At 45.4% G+C, this 18,045-nt stretch overlaps 1 protein-coding gene across 4 annotated transcripts in view; it reads right to left on the minus strand.

The window, feature by feature from the left end:
• Positions 1–975: 975 nt before the first annotated feature.
• The window catches only part of TMEM198 (transmembrane protein 198), a 95,304-nt gene continuing 78,234 nt past the window's right edge, over positions 976–18,045 (minus strand). For 3 of the 4 annotated variants that reach the window (XM_063933814.1, XM_063933812.1, XM_063933813.1), the window contains exons 4-5: positions 15,388–15,584; positions 976–7,677 (exon numbers count right to left, since the gene is read on the minus strand). In XM_063933814.1, coding sequence (XP_063789884.1) covers positions 7,534–7,677; positions 15,388–15,584 — 341 coding nt within the window. In that variant the 3' untranslated portion in view covers positions 976–7,533. Of the gene's footprint in view, positions 7,678–8,974; positions 9,069–15,387; positions 15,585–18,045 lie in introns of all 4 variants that reach the window. The other variant, XM_063933815.1, reaches the window with a different exon arrangement.

An 18,045-nucleotide genomic window follows, 5' to 3' on the forward strand; every position in this document is an offset into this window, starting at 1 on the left:
CAGGAAGTAGAGATAGACATCAAAAGTGCTTCAGCCATCAAAACTTTCCATGTGATGGTAACTAACCATCACATCAAAAGAAATTGATGAAAACCGGTCTTGATGTTATATAGCTGAATTCAGCTGTAGTTAACACCATATGGTCATCCGTTCCACACCAGTCAGTGGTGGAAGCCATTGGATTACTTCCATCAAATGGTGAAAACAATACCAGATGAAGAAAAACACTGACGGTACAGTGAGCTTACTGTTGCCAACACATATGATTTTTATACACCCATTAGTACTAATATTAATAATATCTAACTTTCCAATAGATGGCATGGGAAATTATTTAACATTTTTAAGACTGTTATTTAAAAACATCGAAAAGCCACTATTCCAACCTTTTCCTCTGAAATCCGCCCTCTGCTCCCACCTCTAACAGCCATTATACAGTTTTCCCCCCATCCCAACTTCCTATATAATCACAGCTGAATTCTGATTGGCTTCTCTGTGCATTACAACATTAAGCTGTGTATACTATAGACCACAGGTTCTCAAACTCGGTCCTCAGGATCCCACACAGTGCATGTTTTGCAGGTCTCCTCACAGAATCACAAGTGAAATAATTAGCTCCACCTGTGGAACTTTTAAAATGTGTCAGTGAGTAATTAATACACCTGTGCACCTGCTGGGTTACCTGCAAAACATGCACCGTGTGGGGTCCTGAGGACCGAGTTTGAGAACCACTGCTATAGACCATAGACTCCTGGTCAAATCTAAAGATGATTGAGGTCGTACATTTTTAAAAGAGTTCCTAAACCTTAAATAAAATGTAATAGTAAAACATCTCCGAAAGTTAACAATTAATCTGTTTTTGCCTTGATGGTATATCTGACCATACAATAAAGAATTTTTTTTTTTTAGTGAATAAAATTCTCACACACTGACAATTAAACTGGAAACAAAAAAAACTGACAAGTCAGCGAAGAGTTGAAATAAATTACTTTACCAATGAAGAATCAGATCATATTTACAAGGGTTATGGGGTTTGGCACAGATAAAAATATTTTAAACAAGAGAAAACGATCTCCCTCCCAAGGGAACGTAACAACCCTCCTTCTCACACACAGACCCAAAGCCTCTCATCCACAGACACAGCTACACAGCCAGTACGGCCTATCACGCCTTGCTTTTCTATGGCAAAGGAATTTAAAGACTGCCCTTGTGCTTACACACAGTGCAAGCGACCATATTGTGGGCTGAACCAATAGTCACGAGAAAGTAGCCTATGAAGTTATTAGGATCCAGTGACCTATATTCATGGTTCCTAATGAATGATAGGCTTATGCATATTGATTCAGTCCAAACAATGTCTGCCTTAGGTACTGTTTAAAGCAGGGGCAGGTGATAAGCAGCCTTCCATCTGCTGTTGAACTACACATCCCAGTATGCCCTCTCCCAATTTTAACATCTTATTACCCACCACTGCTTTAAAGTGAAGACAGTTACTTTGTGGCTGGTTTCACATTCAGCCTATCAATTCTAAAGGAACTTGTGGCATGAGGCTCAAAGTGCCTCATAGCTCAGTCATGTCATTTAGCTACAATAAATAGATTACAGTGTTACAGGTTACAGTGTCATAAATATTGAGCCCACATAATTGCTGCTTCCCTTTTGCATAGGCAATGAGTTAAAACGCACAGTCGTTCCATTTGTTTTCTGTTATCCAGAAACATAAATAGGGTGAGGTGTAAGAAGAGGTGGTACGTGCCAAATGCGCTATAACCAGCGCTATTTGACACTTACAATGAACACTGGTATGTATGAAAGCAGATAATGTAGAGAAAATCGCTTTTCGCTATGTCATCTGCAAACGTCTGACAATTTTGCAGTCAACATATTATTGTATGGCGACGGAATATCCTTCAGATGCAATTAAAAAAATCACACTTTTCTGGCTTATAGTTTTTCCACATATCGGCAGGTTTACTTACCGGTATGTGTACACACCTGCGACAGCTTCTGTGGGGGTCCAGGTCTCACACATGCGCAGCAGTGCCGACCAGGAGGTAAGACGCAGCACAATTGATGCTCTGTGGGTCTCGCACAAATCGTCAGAAAGGGCAGTTTTCCCTTTCCCACTCCAGCAGGAAGAGCTATATCGGCACAATTAAATGCCGCTATAGTACATCTCCTCTTTAGTAACAACACAACATCCATTTGTGATTGTGCCATACAAACTAAATGTCATAGGGGAGATAGTACTGGTCCCTGCATTACTGTATATTTCCAACAAGTGCACATTCAAATATCTAGAAAAGTCATTATATCTATAGAGATGAAGGTGCAGTAACAGCAGCCCAAAGTGTACAATGTAGAATGCAGGTGTGCAAATAGTTTTTTCTTAAAGAAATGGAATATTTAAACCTCTAGACCTGTGTGACACCATGATCATAGCAGCTCTGTTCTAGTTTAGCATCTTCTCCTAGTAGTGGGTTTCCTATGGGTGCTCAAGAGTCCCACACACTCCACAAAAATACAGGTAGGTTAACTGGATGGTGACAACACTAACACTAGGTGGGTTTAGATTATGAGCTCCAGTGGGGCAGGTACTGATATGAATTACTCAAATTCTCTGTACAGCACTGCGTCAATTGGTAGCACTATATAAATAAACAATAATAATAATTGAAGTAAGTTTAGTAAGCGGCCTGGAGCTTGGTGGAGCACAACTATTTTTTAAAGATACATAATAACTTTTTGAGGCCCTTTGCATATGACTCTGACTCCGGACCTTCGCAACGTATTAAGACATCATTATTTGGAGCATTAACAATACTCAGCATTAAACCCACACGTGGGCACATTTCCTACAAGTAACAGACAGAATGTGTCCAATGTCTTCAGAAAGAAGCTGCAAGTGGGACTATGGAGTCAGTGCACAGAAAAGCTTTTACGTTTTACATATACATCCCTAACATTAGAATGCAGAATATGTACTGTGTCCCTTTCAAGAGTTGTTCCAGTATACAGATGAAGCCGGCTTCATTACTACAGTCAGAGGCGTCACATGTGTAGCTGCACCTTACACACAGACATGGAGCAGCATGGTGGCACAGTGATTAGCATTGGTGCCTCACAGTGCTAGGTGCATGAGTTTGATTCCTGTCCAAGGCCATACCTGTGTGGATTTTGCATGTTCTACCCGTGTGTGCATGGGTTTCGTCTGGGTACACTGGACTGGTGTACTCACATATTCTAGGACTCACTGTAGGTTAAATTGCCTGTATTTTCTTTGTGTGCCAGGGAATTTAGACTGTAAGCTCCAGTAGCATGTAGTGGGGTGAGGCAGAGCCTTTCCTGTCATACTAACATTTGTGTCAGAGTTTTGACTGTGTAATGTATATGAAAAATACAAAGAATACAGTATATTAGAAATATTATCTTTGCATTATTCTAATCATTTTTATAGTCAAAACTTTGGAGTAAAAAGTCTATAGGGGTCATTCCGAGTTGATCGCTAGCTGCCATTGTTTGCGCAGCGATCACTGTGTAAAAAATGGCTAATCTGCGCATGCATAGGCACCGCAATGCGCACACGCGTCGTACCAGTACAAAGTCCATTGTGGTTTTGCACTGGTTCTAGCGACGATTCCAAACGCACAGCCGATCGCAAGGAGATTGACATGAAGTGGGCATTTCTGGGTGGCAACTGACCGTTTTCAGGGCGTGTTTGGTAAAACACAGGCGTGGCATAAAAAACGCAAGCATGGCTGGGTGTTCGCTGGGCGCACACGAAGAGTAGCTACAGGGCTGGTCTTGTTTTGCACAAAAAGTTTTTGCAGGCGCTCTGCTGCACAAGTGTTCGCACTTCTGCAAAGCGAAATGCACTCCCCAGTGGGCGGCGACAATGCGTTTGCACGGCTGCTAAAAACTGCTAGCGATTGATCAACTCGGAATGACCCCCTATGTCAGATGAGACCTAACGTTTTTTCGCACATCTCTGATCAAAACTCACCAAATTTCGAGGAGTTTAATCTGCTGCACCTTTGTGTAATGCCCACATGTACCCTTTGGCTCATATATTGTGTGTAAACCTGGCTCTGGTGCTAGCCAGTGTCGCCTGAGCCATTTACCTCACCGCACATCCCTGGTAAGGTCCCATGGGGCAGGAACAGATCCAATGATGAATATACTCTGTATAGTGCTGCACAATTGGTAGTGCTATACAAATAAGAGATAATTACACTACAATGTCTGCAAGTGGGAGGCAACAGCTCACAGAGATTCACACAACTATCGCCTGGATTACAGTAAGTGTTCTAACAAAGACTGCTTCATTAGTGTTGCTGATGGCAGTTCCACTTTCAGTATAATAATTCCTTTACACTAACTAGCAGCTCATAGCAGCAGTATTCTATTGTGGGAAATACTATATTGAAGGAGCAGTCCTCTTAAAACAACGTCCTTAATCTGTAGCAAATAGCACCTGGTCCTTCTCCCCATCATATCTACACATGCAGTTTACTCCCAGTGCTGAATACAGAACGTTCTACACCCACTCTGAGCGCTGGGGTATGTCTGTAAAGAGCCAATCTGAGGCACCTGGCTAAAGAGTGGGGATTTTTTAGGTTGTGGTGGTGGGGATTGCTGGGCGGATTACAGGGCAGTAAAATCAAAGGAATGAGTTTAAAATTGTAATTATTGTTACTGTGAAAGGAAATACTAGTGGTATTTAGGAAGATCTAACAATTGGCCTGATTCACATCTCAAAGCTGTTGTAGTACAAGTGCAAAGTAATACCTGTACTGTATGTGTGCAATACGGGTCCTACGCTGTCGGACGTAAAGCGGCTGCAGACGTCAGTTGATTGACAGTCTGCAGCCGTTTGGGAGTGGGGAGGGAGGGGCAATGTCACCCGGCGGTGGGGTCGGCATCGGAAAGTGCATACACACTCTTTCCATTTTTCTCAAAACAGAGCCGTGTTGCCTACGTTTTGTGGAAATGCCAAATTCAGAGTCTCGTTCTTTTGACAGAGATTTCCTGGCTTGAGTGATGTAGCTGCCATGGCCGGTCTGCGCAACTTCATGGGTTACTCAGCCAGCCGATGGTCTTGAAGGTGATGCGATACTGCGTCCTCAGACACAGCAGTGGATCACACATGCATGCAGGAGGCGTCTACTAATAACAGATGCCTCCTGCTGGATTACCATATGTAAACCAAGGTAGCAGCAGCAGCAGCGATGCTAAATCCAACCACATCTGAATCACCCCCAATATTTGTCTTGTAAAGTGTACACAACTCCTACACAAATGTTCATAGTTATATGTGTACAGAATGAGAAGCACAACATATTAATTACTGCAGCTGAATTATTAGGCACATCAAAACCTTTAAAAGTATAGCTGGGTATACATTAAACGATGTGTACTCAGCGCAATGTATGCCTGCGGGGGGTGACATTGGTAAGTTCATACACACTTGGCAATGCTGGCAGCGACGTGGGGGGGGAGGAGAGCGGGGGGCAGCATGGCCCTCGTTGGCAATGTCGCCCTTCGGACTGCATGCAGGTCCAATGGAGGATGTCGCTGATGAGGCGCGGGAGCATGCATTATCAGCAACATAGTGCATACTCACTAGACGATATCATGTACCCAGCTTTAGAGAAGAAAGGCGAGCTTTTAGTGGCCTATGTTGTGCTAGATACATTTTGTGTCAAAAAAGTAGACCCAGAATGCGCCACCCAAACATGCACAATCTGCGCAGCCTGGAGACCTGCATGTTTTACATGATGCATCCAGTCCTGCAAGGGTAGCATGAGCGCCTGGCTTACTCCATGATATGTGGCGCTATGGTGGTAATAGTAAGTGCTATTGTTACGCTACACAATTCGTACACATTATATTCTGCCTATGTCTGGACAGTGTTATTAATAAATAATAAAGGTGCATGTTCCATGTAAAATACAATTAAAATACAAATACAAAATTAAAGTACTAAGTAAGTTCAATTAAATAGATACATCCATTGTCTTCTTCTTTAAAATATCAAATGGGAATCTGCTTTCCTGTCGTGGGCCAATTGCAAATATCAGTTTAATGATATAACAATCGCATTAGCCACACAAATAATAGTGTCCCTGGTAGGTATTAAGATGCACTCAGCCAATCAGAAGCTGCTTCTGATTGTGTATTGTATCATGGGATGAGCACCCCCAAGCGACCCACCTCCTGACAGGGGCACATGTGTGTTTGCTATGATCAACATTGGGTGTAATAATGTGAACCCGCCCTTACTCTACTTTGCCAGCTCTTGCCCTCTCTATCCTTCTTTTCACCCCTCTAATTGTAAGGCGCCATAAGTGTAATATGCATCCGGATCCCCATAGGCAAAGAGGCGTACCCATTTTTCTGTGCATGTGGAATACAGAAAAAAGCATAATTTGTACCATAAATTAATTTACTCCCATCCCTACATGAGCCCCATAATGTATATGGAGGTAAGTGTGACAAAGGTAGGGAGTAATTAAAGATGACTTTGCTACTGTATAACACATGGTACAGTAGGTGAGCACATTAACCAGCCATTCCCAGCTCACACCAGCAGCAATCATCGGGCATATTCCTGTATGATGTAGGATTGTAGGGAAGCAGACATAATCCATCACACATATTAATACATCTTTGCATTGGATGTTGGAAATTGCCCCCTAAGGTCACTGCATCTACAGGTGAATGGAAAGAAAAAACATAGGACTATTAAAGGACAGTTGTGTCTGCATCTTTTCCTTGCCAGTCATGGTCTATTATTACCAGCCACACCGCAACACACATCAGCAACTCACACTATGTCTGTCGCACACCCCACCCCCACCCAACAATAATAATTAATTTAAAAAAAGTTCATTTAAAATCTTCAGAAAAGTCTAGTACTACCGACCAAATCATTCTTGTGGCTTTTTTTCCTGAAATTATGATTTGGAACCTCTCCCACTGGATCCTAGAATTCTTTTGACGTTAGTCTGTTTTATAATTTAAATTAACTTTTTTGTTCAATAATATACACGTCCATGTCTGTATATCTGCACATGTAAAAAAGACTTGCCGCATTGTTCCTAAACATGGCCAGCAGATAGTAATTACATCAGTCTCAGGACGGGAGTCAAAGTTTGCAGACATAGGGAAGTGCGGTGTAGGCACAAAGGCTTACTGCCTAACGTGTTCTTTTGTCCAATGGATCCGGGTTTTTAAGGGGATCGGTGATGGCGAGAGATCAGAGCGCAGGGAAGTTGGTAGGAATGGCTGTGCGTGCAGTATTTGTAGAGAGGTAGGTGGGAGTCTATGCACAATGTATGTAGTGTTACAAGGCTCAGCAGTGTGTGTTTGCTCACTGTTGACAGCAAAGTTGAAAGATGTCACAATGTAGTATGAGATGGAACTCCTCAGCATGTTCAGTGTCACAGTGTTGGAGTTGATACAGCGCAATCTCTGTGTGTCAAGTGATCCCTTTTTCTACCTAGTCTTCCTCCCTTCTCGTCTCGCTCTGTGCTATACTGGTACAGCTGATGCGGCTCCAGCTGTTAGTGGCACCCGGGAGCCACAATCATAGTCCAAATCCACCACTGTATGCGCTCCTGTCATCCGACCCCGAGAAGAACCTGTCTGCTGATCCCGGAAACTCTGAATATAGCTCTGGGGAAAAGAAGGAAAAAAATGATGTTAGCAGCCAACCATGGAGCACTAATGGGGAAACAGCCTGCGAGAAGCAAAAAGTGTTGGATTTCGTGCGAGTCTGGCCGGATTTTTAAAGCGACAATCTTTTACAAGGCAAAACCAACCTGGTTATGCCATGTAAATGGTTGCCACTTTAAAAACCCATCAAGACTTGCACAAATTTCCGCACTTCCTGCTTCTCGCAGGCTATTACATTTAGCCCCACATCTGACTCAAACCTAATGCTGGGTACACACTGTGCAAAACACTCTGCAAATTATATAAATGCTCCAATAACCAGAGCAATTATCTGATCGGCATGCACAGAGTACACACTGAACTATTTTTAGCTCAGTGCATATTTCCAGGATATCAGGGAGTTAGGCAACACAATTATTAAGAAGCTCATAAGATGTGACATCTGACCACTGCAGGAGTGTTTACTGGCTAACACTCCTACATACACACCTATGCAATTATTGGCCCAATCAGCCAATATAGGGTATATCGGCCTGCTAAATTGCATACCCAGCCATAACATTAAAACCACATACAGGTGAGGTGAATAACATTGACTGTCTCATTACAATGGCACCTGTCAAGGTAGCAAGTCAACAGTCAGTTCTTGAAATTGATGAGCTGGATGCAGGAAAAATGGGCAAGCGTAAGGATCTGAGCAACTTTGGCAAGGGCCAAATTGTGATGGCTGCATGAATAGGTCAGCGCATCTCCAAAATAGCAGGTCTTGTGGGGTGTTCCTGGTATGCAGTGTTTCGTACCTACCAAAAGTGGTCCAATGTAGAACAACCGGTGGACACCCATTGAGGTTCACTGATGCACGTAGGCAGGGAACATTAGCCCATCTGGTCCTATCCCATGGAAGAGCTACTGTAGCACAAATTGCAGAAAAGTTAATGCTGGATAGGTTAGGTGTCAGAACACACAGTACATCACAGCTTGCTGCATAGCCACAGATTATCCAGAGTGCCCATGCTGACCTCTGTCCACCACTGACAGCGGCTACAACGGCCATGTGAGTGTCAGAACTGGACCATGAAGCAATGCAAGAAAGTGGCCTGGTCTGATGAATCACGTTTTTCTTTTACATTCTGTGGACAGCAAGATACGTGCGCATTGTTTACTTGGGAAAGAGATGGCACCACAATGTACTTTGGGAAGAAGACAATCCGGCAGAAGCAGTGTGACGCATTGGGCAATGGTCTACTGGGAAACCTTGTGGAAACATGTGGATGTTACTTTGATAAGTACTACCTACCTAAACATTGTTGCAGACCAAGTGCTCCCTTTCATGGCAATAGTATTTCCTGATGGTAGTGGCCTCTTTCAGCAGGATATTGTGCCCTGTCACACTGCAAGAAATGTTTAGGAATTGGGTGAGGAACATGACAAAGAATTCTAGATGTTGACTTGGCCTCCAAATTCCCCATTTCTCAACCTGATCAAGCATCTGTGGGATGTGCTGGAAAGACAAGCACGAGCCATGGAGGCCCCACCTTGCAACTTAAAAGACTTAATGGATCTGCTGCTATGTCTCAGTGGCAGACACCACAGGACACCTTACGAGGTCTTGTCGAGTCCATGCTTTGGCGGGTTAGAGCTGTTTTGGCGGCACTAGGGGGACCTACACAACATTAGACATGTGGTTTTAGTGTTATGGCTGATGGGTGTAAGTATCATACATTGCTTATGCTGTTTGCCGATTCTGAATCAAAGTTATTTAATGGTAGGTAAAATGTTTTATATCCTCTGACCAAGCAATGACTTTCAGTGCTTGTAAATGTTAATAAATAGGTCAACTACAGCTCTGTTGGTGTTGTGGTTCAGTTTGTGATCTAGTAGTTTATGAGGAAAAGGGTTTAAATAGAACGGCAAGTTTCACCTGTATTTTCAATAATGGTAAAATGCATATCACGCTAAAATAACACATGTTTAAGAATACTTCTTTGCTAAAGTAAAATAAGAATTTACTCACCGGTAATTCTATTTCTCGTAGTCCGTAGTGGATGCTGGGGACTCCGTAAGGACCATGGGGAATAGACGGCTCCGCAGGAGACTGGGCACATCTAAAGAAAGATTTAGGACTATCTGGTGTGCACTGGCTCCTCCCCCTATGACCCTCCTCCAAGCCTCAGTTAGGACACTGTGCCCGGAAGAGCTGACACAATAAGGAAGGATTTTAAAACCCGGGTAAGACTCATACCAGCCACACCAATCACACCGTATAACTCGTGATAGGAACCCCGGTTAACAGTATGATAACAAAAGGAGCCTCTGAACAGATGGCTCGCAAAAACAACCCAATTTGTGTAACAATAACTATTTACAAGTATTGCAGACAATCCGCACTTGGGATGGGCGCCCAGCATCCACTACGGACTACGAGAAATAGAATTACCGGTGAGTAAATTCTTATTTTCTCTGACGTCCTAGTGGATGCTGGGGACTCCGTAAGGACCATGGGGATTATACCAAAGCTCCCAAACGGGCGGGAGAGTGCGGATGACTCTGCAACACCGAATGAGAGAACTCCAGGTCCTCCTCAGCCAGGGTATCAAATTTGTAGAATTTTGCAAACGTGTTTGCCCCTGACCAAGTAGCAGCTCGGCAAAGTTGTAAAGCCGAGACCCCTCGGGCAGCCGCCCAAAATGAGCCCACCTTCCTTGTGGAATGGGCTTTTACAGATTTAGGCTGCGGTAGTCCCACCGCAGAATGCGCCAGCTGAATAGTGCTACAAATCCAGCGCGCGATAGTCTGCTTAGAAGCAGGAGCACCCAGTTTGTTGGGTGCATACAGGATAAACAGCGAGTCAGTTTTCCTGACTCCAGCCGTCCTGGAAACATAAATTTTCAGGGCCCTGACTACGTCCAGTAACTTGGAATCCTCCAAGTTCCTAGTAGCCGCAGGCACCACAATAGGCTGGTTCAAGTGAAACGCTGATACCACCTTCGGGAGAAACTGAGGACGAGTCCTCAACTCTGCCCTATCCATATGGAAAATCAGATAAGGGCTTTTATATGACAAAGCCGCCAATTCTGACACACGCCTGGCCGAAGCCAGGGCCAACAGCATGACCACTTTCCACGTGAGATATTTCAAATCCACAGTCTTAAGTGGTTCAAACCAATGTGATTTCAGGAACTCCAAAACCACATTGAGATCCCAAGGTGCCACTGGGGGCACAAAAGGAGGCTGAATATGCAGAACTCCTTTGACAAAAGTCTGAACTTCAGGCAGTGAAGCCAGTTCTTTCTGGAAGAACATCGACAGGGCCGAAATCTGGACCTTAATGGACCCCAATTTGAGGCCCAACGTCACCCCTGCTTGCAGGAAATGCAGGAATCGACCCAGTTGAAATTCCTCCGTTGGGGCCTTCCTGGCCTCACACCAAGCAACATAATTCCGCCAAATGCGGTGATAATGTTTTGCGGTGACATCCTTCCTGGCTTTGATCAGGGTAGGGATGACTTCCTCCGGAATGCCCTTTTCCTTCAGGATTCGGTGTTTAACCGCCATGCCGTCAAACGTAGCCGCGGTAAGTCTTGGAACAGACAGGGCCCCTGCTGCCGCAGGTCTTGTCTGAGCGGCAGAGGCCAAGGGTCCTCTGAAAGCATCTCTTGAAGTTCCGGGAACCAAGCTCTTCTTGGCCAGTCCGGAACCACAAGTATAGTTTTCACTCCTCGCCTTCGTATTATTCTCAGTACCTTGGGAATGAGAGGCAGAGGAGGAAACACATAAACCGACTGGTACACCCACGGTGTTACTAGAGCGTCCACTTGGAAGACTTCTGGATGAAGTCCCCATTCTCCCGGGTGGAGGTCGTGCCTGCTGAGGAAGTCTGCTTCCCAGTTGTCCACTCCCGGAATGAACACTGCTGTCAGTGCTAACACATGATTTTCCGCCCATCGGAGAATCCTTGTGGCTTCTGCCATTGCCCTCCTGCTTCTTGTGCCGCCCTGTCTGTTTACATGTGCGACCGCCGTGATGTTGTCTGATTGGATCAGTACCGGTTGGTTCTGAAGCAGGGGCCTTGCTTGGCTTAGGGCATTGTAAATGGCCCGTAGCTCCAGAATATTTATGTGAAGCGAAATCTCCTGATTTGACCACAGTCCTTGGAAATTTCTTCCCTGTGTGACTGCACCCCAGCCCCGAAGGCTGGCATCCGTGGTCACCATGACCCAGTCCTGTATTCCGAATCTGCGGCCCTCTAGTAGATGAGCCCTCTGCAGCCACCACAGCAGCGACACCCTGGTCCTTGCCGACAGGGTTATCCGCTGTTGCATCTGGAGATGGGACCCGGACCATTTGTCCAACAGGTCCCACTGGAAAGTCCTTGCGTGGAACCTTCCGAATGGAATTGCTTCGTACGAAGCTACCATTTTTCCCAGGACTCGTGTGCATTGATATACCGACACCTGTCCAGGTTTTAGGAGGTCTCTGACTAGAGATGACAACTCCTCGGCTTTTTCCACTGGAAGAAACACTTTTTTCTGGTCTGTGTCCAGAATCATTCCCAGGAACAGAAGACGTGTCGTCGGGACCAGCTGTGACTTTGGAATATTGAGAATCCAGCCGTGCTGTTGTAGCACTTCCCGAGAAAGTGCTACCCCCACTACCAACTGTTCCTTGGACCTCGCCTTTATCAGGAGATCGTCCAAGTACGGGATAATTAAAACTCCCTTCTTGCGAAGGAGTATCATCATTTCGGCCATTACCTTGGTAAAGACCCTCGGTGCCGTGGATAACCCAAACGGCAACGTCTGGAACTGATAGTGACAGTCCTGTACCACAAATCTGAGGTACTCCTGGTGAGGAGGGTAAATGGGGACATGCAGGTAGGCATCCTTGATGTCCCGAGAGACCATGTAATCCCCCTCGTCCAGGCTCGCAATAACCGCCCAGAGCGATTCCATCTTGAACTTGAACTTTCTGATATACGTGTTCAAGGATTTTAAATTTAAGATGGGTCTCACCGAACCGTCCGGTTTCGGTACCACAAACATTGTGGAATAGTAACCCTTTCCTTGCTGAAGGAGGGGTACCTTGACAATCACTTGCTGTGAATACAGTTTTTGGATAGCCACCAACACTGCCTCCCTGGCAGAGGGAGTTGCTGGTATGGCAGATTTTAGAAAACGGCGGGGGGGGGGGGGGGGGGAACGTCTCGAATTCCAGCCTGTACCCCTGAGATACTACTTGAAGGATCCAGGGATCCACCTGTGAGAGAGCCCACTGTGTGCTGAAATTTCTGAGACGGGCACCCACCGTACCCGGGTCCGCCTGTGAAGCCCCAGCGTCATGCTGTACCGGACGCGGGGGAGGACTTTTGCTCTTGGGAACTGGCTGTATGCTGCAGCTTTTTCCCTCTACCTTTGCCTCTCGGCAGAAAGGATGCGCCTCGAGCCCTCTTATGTTTATGGGGCCGAAAGGACTGTACTTGATAATACGGTGCTTTCTTTTGCTGTGGGGTAGCCTGTGGCAAAAATGTCGATTTCCTAGCCGTAGCTGTGGAAACGAGGTCTGAAAGACCATCCCCAAACAGTTCCACCCCCTTATAAGGCAAAACTTCCATGTGCCTTTTTAAATCGGCATCACCTGACCACTGCCGAGTCCATAACCCCCTTCTGGCGGCAATGGACATTGCGCTTATTTTTGATGCCAGCCGGCAAATATCCCTCTGTGCATCGCGCATGTATAAGACAGCGTCTTTTATATGCTCTACTGTCAGCAAAATATTGTCCCTATCCAGGGTATCAATATTATCCGACAGGGAATCTGACCACGCAGCAGCAGCACTGCACATCCATGCTGATGCAATCGCTGGTCGCAATATAATGCCCGTGTGTGTATATATAGCTTTTAGGGTAGCCTCCTGCTTTCTATCAGCAGGATCCTTTAGGGCGGCCGTATCCTGAGACGGTAGTGCCACCTGTTTTGATAAACGTGTAAGCGCTTTATCTACCCTAGGGGATGTTTCCCAACATGACCTATCCTCTGGCGGGAAAGGGTACGCTGCCAATAACTGTTTAGAAATTATCAATTTCTTATCGGGGGAAGTCCAGGCTTCCTCACACACCTCATTTAATTCCTCAGATGCAGGAAAAACTACTGGTAGTTTTTTCTCACCGAACATAATACCCTTTTTTGTGGTACCTGGGGTACTATCAAAAATGTGTAATACATTTTTCATTGCCTCAATCATGTAACGGGTGGACCTATTGGAGGGTACACTAGTCTCATCGTCGTCGACACTGGAGTCGGTATCCGTGTCGACATCTGTGTCTGCCATCTGAGGTAGCGGGCGTTTTAAAGCCCCTGATGACATTTGAGATGCTGGAACAGTCACAAGCTGAGTAGCCGGCTGTCCTATGTCGTCAAACCTTTTATGTAAGGAGCTGACACTGTCACGTAATTCCTTCCATAAGTCCATCCACACAGGTGTCGACCCCTGAGGGGGTGACAACACATTTACAGGCATTTGCTCTGCCTCCACATCATTTTCCTCATCATACATGTCGACACAGCGGTACCGACACACAGCACACACACAGGGAATGCTCTGACAGAGGACAGGACCCCACAAAGCCCTTTGGGGAGACAGAGGGAGAGTAAGCCAGCACACACCAGAGCGCTATATAACAGAGGGATATCACTACACAGAGTGTTTTCCCCTATAGCTGCTTGTGTTATATATATATATACTGCGCCTAAATTTAGTGCCCCCCCTCTCTTTTTTACCCTTTCCGTAGTGCAGGACTGCAGGGGAGAGCCAGGGAGCGATCCTTCCAGCGGAGCTGTGAGGGAAAATGGCGCCAGTGTGCTGAGGGAGATGGCTCCGCCCCTTTTTCGGCGGGCTTTCTCCCGCTTTTTGTGTTATTCTGGCAGGGGTAATTTACACCTATATAGCCTCTGGGGCTATATATGGTGTCAGTTTTGCCAGCCAAGGTGTTAATATTGCTGCTCAGGGCGCCCCCCCCCCCTCAGCACCTTGCACCCATCAGTGACCGAAGTGTGTGGTGTGCATGAGGAGCAATGGCGCACAGCTGCAGTGCTGTGCGCTACCTTGGAGAAGACAGAAGTCTTCAGCCGCCGATTTTCCGGACCTTCTGGCTCTGTAAGGGGGACGGCGGCGCGGCTCCGGGAACGGACGACGAGGTCGGGTCCTGTGTGCGATCCCTCTGGAGCTAATGGTGTCCAGTAGCCTAAGAAGCCCAAGCTACCACCACTTAGGTAGGTTCGCTTCTTCTCCCCTTAGTCCCTCGCTGCAGTGAGCCTGTTGCCAGCAGGTCTCACTGTAAAATAAAAAACCTAAACTTCTTTCTAGGAGCTCAGGAGAGCCCCTAGTGTGCATCCAGCTCGGCCGGGCACAGAAATCTAACTGAGGCTTGGAGGAGGGTCATAGGGGGAGGAGCCAGTGCACACCAGATAGTCCTAAATCTTTCTTTAGATGTGCCCAGTCTCCTGCGGAGCCGTCTATTCCCCATGGTCCTTACGGAGTCCCCAGAATCCACTAGGACGTCAGAGAAATATAGATAACCTTGTGTTATAATATTTTACAATTAAAGTACGTCCATCAGCTATATACAGTTGAGGGAGGTATTTTCAGAGCTGAATCAATAGTGCTGAGGTTGCAGCCAATAAATTCACTCATCCCACATTCTGATCACTTACTGGGGAAATGACATCGCCATCAAATCGCCGGATTGGTGTGGGCTTCCTGCGGAAGGGTGGCTCGGGCGGGTGAGGCGTTTTGTGCTGTGGGTGAGGATGATGATGAGGTTTCTTCTTCTTCTTCTTTTTCTCCTTTCGCTCTTCTCTCTGCTTTATTTTCATTAACTGGACCCGGCGCTGCTGTCGGCTGATGATAACTGTTGGGAAATGAAGGCATACTGGAAGATTAGTGTGTATCTATGATTTGTAAAGATTGCCTCCACAGAAAGGGGTATGGGTCATTTATTTATTTCTTATTTATTAACATTTTCTTATATAGTGCAGCAAATTCCGTTGTGCTTTACAATTGGAAAATTGGGTTTACATTGGGTCATTAGGTTGACAAGACTTAGGTCGACAGTCATTAGGTCGACCATTATTGGTCGACATGGTCTTTGGGTCGATATATGCAAAAGGTTGACATGAGTTTTTTTTACTTTTTTTGGTGTTGTTTTCTTCGTAAAGTGACGGGTAACCCCAATTAGTGCACCGTGTCCCCTCGCATGGCGATCGAAGCAAGATGCCTTGCTCCGCTACCGCTGCGCTCGGCATAGGTTACTATACCCAATCGTAGTCCATGTGGATCGTAAAGTATGAAATAGTTAAAAAAAATATATATTTTTTTTTAGAAAAACCTCATATCGACTTTTTCCATGTCGACCTAGTACATGTCGACCTAATGACCATGTCAACCTAATGCATGTCGACCAATAGTGGTCACAATGACTGTCGACCTAAGTCTTGTTGACCTAATCCCTACAGAAAGACAGAAAACATCATGACATATATGGTCACTCATATATGAAGGAGAAGCCTGTACCATATAGTAGGGGAGTCTATTAAGCCTACTTATGTCAATTCTTATCCTCCTTTGTGAATTTTATGCAGTTTTAGTTTCTGTTATAATTCCCTAGACCTGAAGATTAAGGACCTCATTCAGTAATGATTGCAAAATTTGCAAATCGCAATCTGGCCGATTATCGAATCACTGCGCATACACAGTGTTCGCATTGTGCACGTGCAAGTAAAAATTGCGACAGAAATCGCGTACATATCGTAATCGCAATGTAGCCGCTGTCTGACTTACAGGAAGCCGGCGTTTCTTTACAGAACTGCCGTTTTCTAGGTGTGTTTGAAAAAACGCAGGCGTGTCCAGGTGTTTTTTAGAAGGGCTTCTGATGTCAACGATGACCACTTCCAGCCCCTTGTGTCGCAAGAATTGTGGACGACCTTGCCTGGGGCAGATAGGAAAAAACTTTGATGTTCCGGTAATTGCATATTGTTGCATATTGCGATCATTCGCAATTTCTGCAATGGCAGTTTTTTCTCTATTTCGGCGGCAACTATTTGATTGCAGCAACTGCTTTTTAGCAGAAATTGCAATCCTTACTGAATAAGGTCCAAAGAATAGAGCAGCAAAGTAACATGAATATAGTATGTAAGAAAAGGACTGTAAAGGCGGGTACACACTACCCGATGTTTAAATGCCGGCAATGAACGACTATATCGTTGACCGATATAGCATTCAACAATATAGTGTGTACACACTGAACATTATCGTTCAACGAGAACGCTCAGTGACGTCACCACCGGCATCAGAGCCGGCCCTAACCAATGTGATGCCCTAGACAAGATTTTGGCTGGAGCCCCCTAGCACCACCACTTGTTCCGCATCTGACCCTGCACACCTTTCCCAGCACCATCACCCTTAGCAGTCCTCATTTTGGTTAAATTAAAATTATATGCGGCATGACTATATTCTGTGGATGTATCTGCATTTGAAATGCTACGTTACAGTGATTTCCAGGAATACACTGTAATGTAGCATTTCATATGCAGATACAGCCACAGTCAAACACAGAATATAGGCATGCCGCATATCATTTTAATCAGCAGAAGCTGCTTGTGCCCCTAGTCATTTGCCTATGCTTAGAGCCAGTTCTGACTGGCATTACAGAACATACGAGCTGCATATCAGCTCAATATTGGTGAACGCTAAATGACGTGCGGGAGCGCGCTTCGTTCATCATTCACCAATATCACCCCCATACACACTGGACGATTTCAGGCTAAAAAACGATAACGACATAAATGTCGTTATTGTTTATTTTTTAACCAGAAATCGCCTAGTGTGTACCCTCCTTTAGGTCCACTAGCAGCATTACCATATTTTCAGGTTTTGTAGGGGGCCTGGTGCCAACAAACCACATGCAGCGCCCTTAGTTCTGCCATAATCATTTCAGCAAAACTGCAGTTAAGACAAAACAGAATTTCTATGTGAATGCACAGGCTTCCGAGTAGGGAGCTGGGCCCCCTTTAAAAAGGAGGCCCAGTAATACAGTACATCCTCATGTACTGTATCGATGGGCCCCCTATATAAAATTTGCTATGGGCCCATTGATGTGGGCTCCTGCCCCTGGTCACATCATGTTAAACAGGTAGGGGCATCAAATATCTGAAAGTGTCTCTGGTCATTAGTGTAAATATACATCACATATTTAAGGGGCTAACGCTGATTCTTCCCTATCTACAGCACTTTCCATTTTGGCTTTCTCCTGTCACTGCTATTCAGTATAACAGAACCAAGCAGCCATTTGTAGATATATTGTTACATCTGCA

This window comes from Pseudophryne corroboree, chromosome 7, assembly GCF_028390025.1.
Source record: "Pseudophryne corroboree isolate aPseCor3 chromosome 7, aPseCor3.hap2, whole genome shotgun sequence".
Lineage (NCBI taxonomy): Eukaryota > Metazoa > Chordata > Amphibia > Anura > Myobatrachidae > Pseudophryne > Pseudophryne corroboree.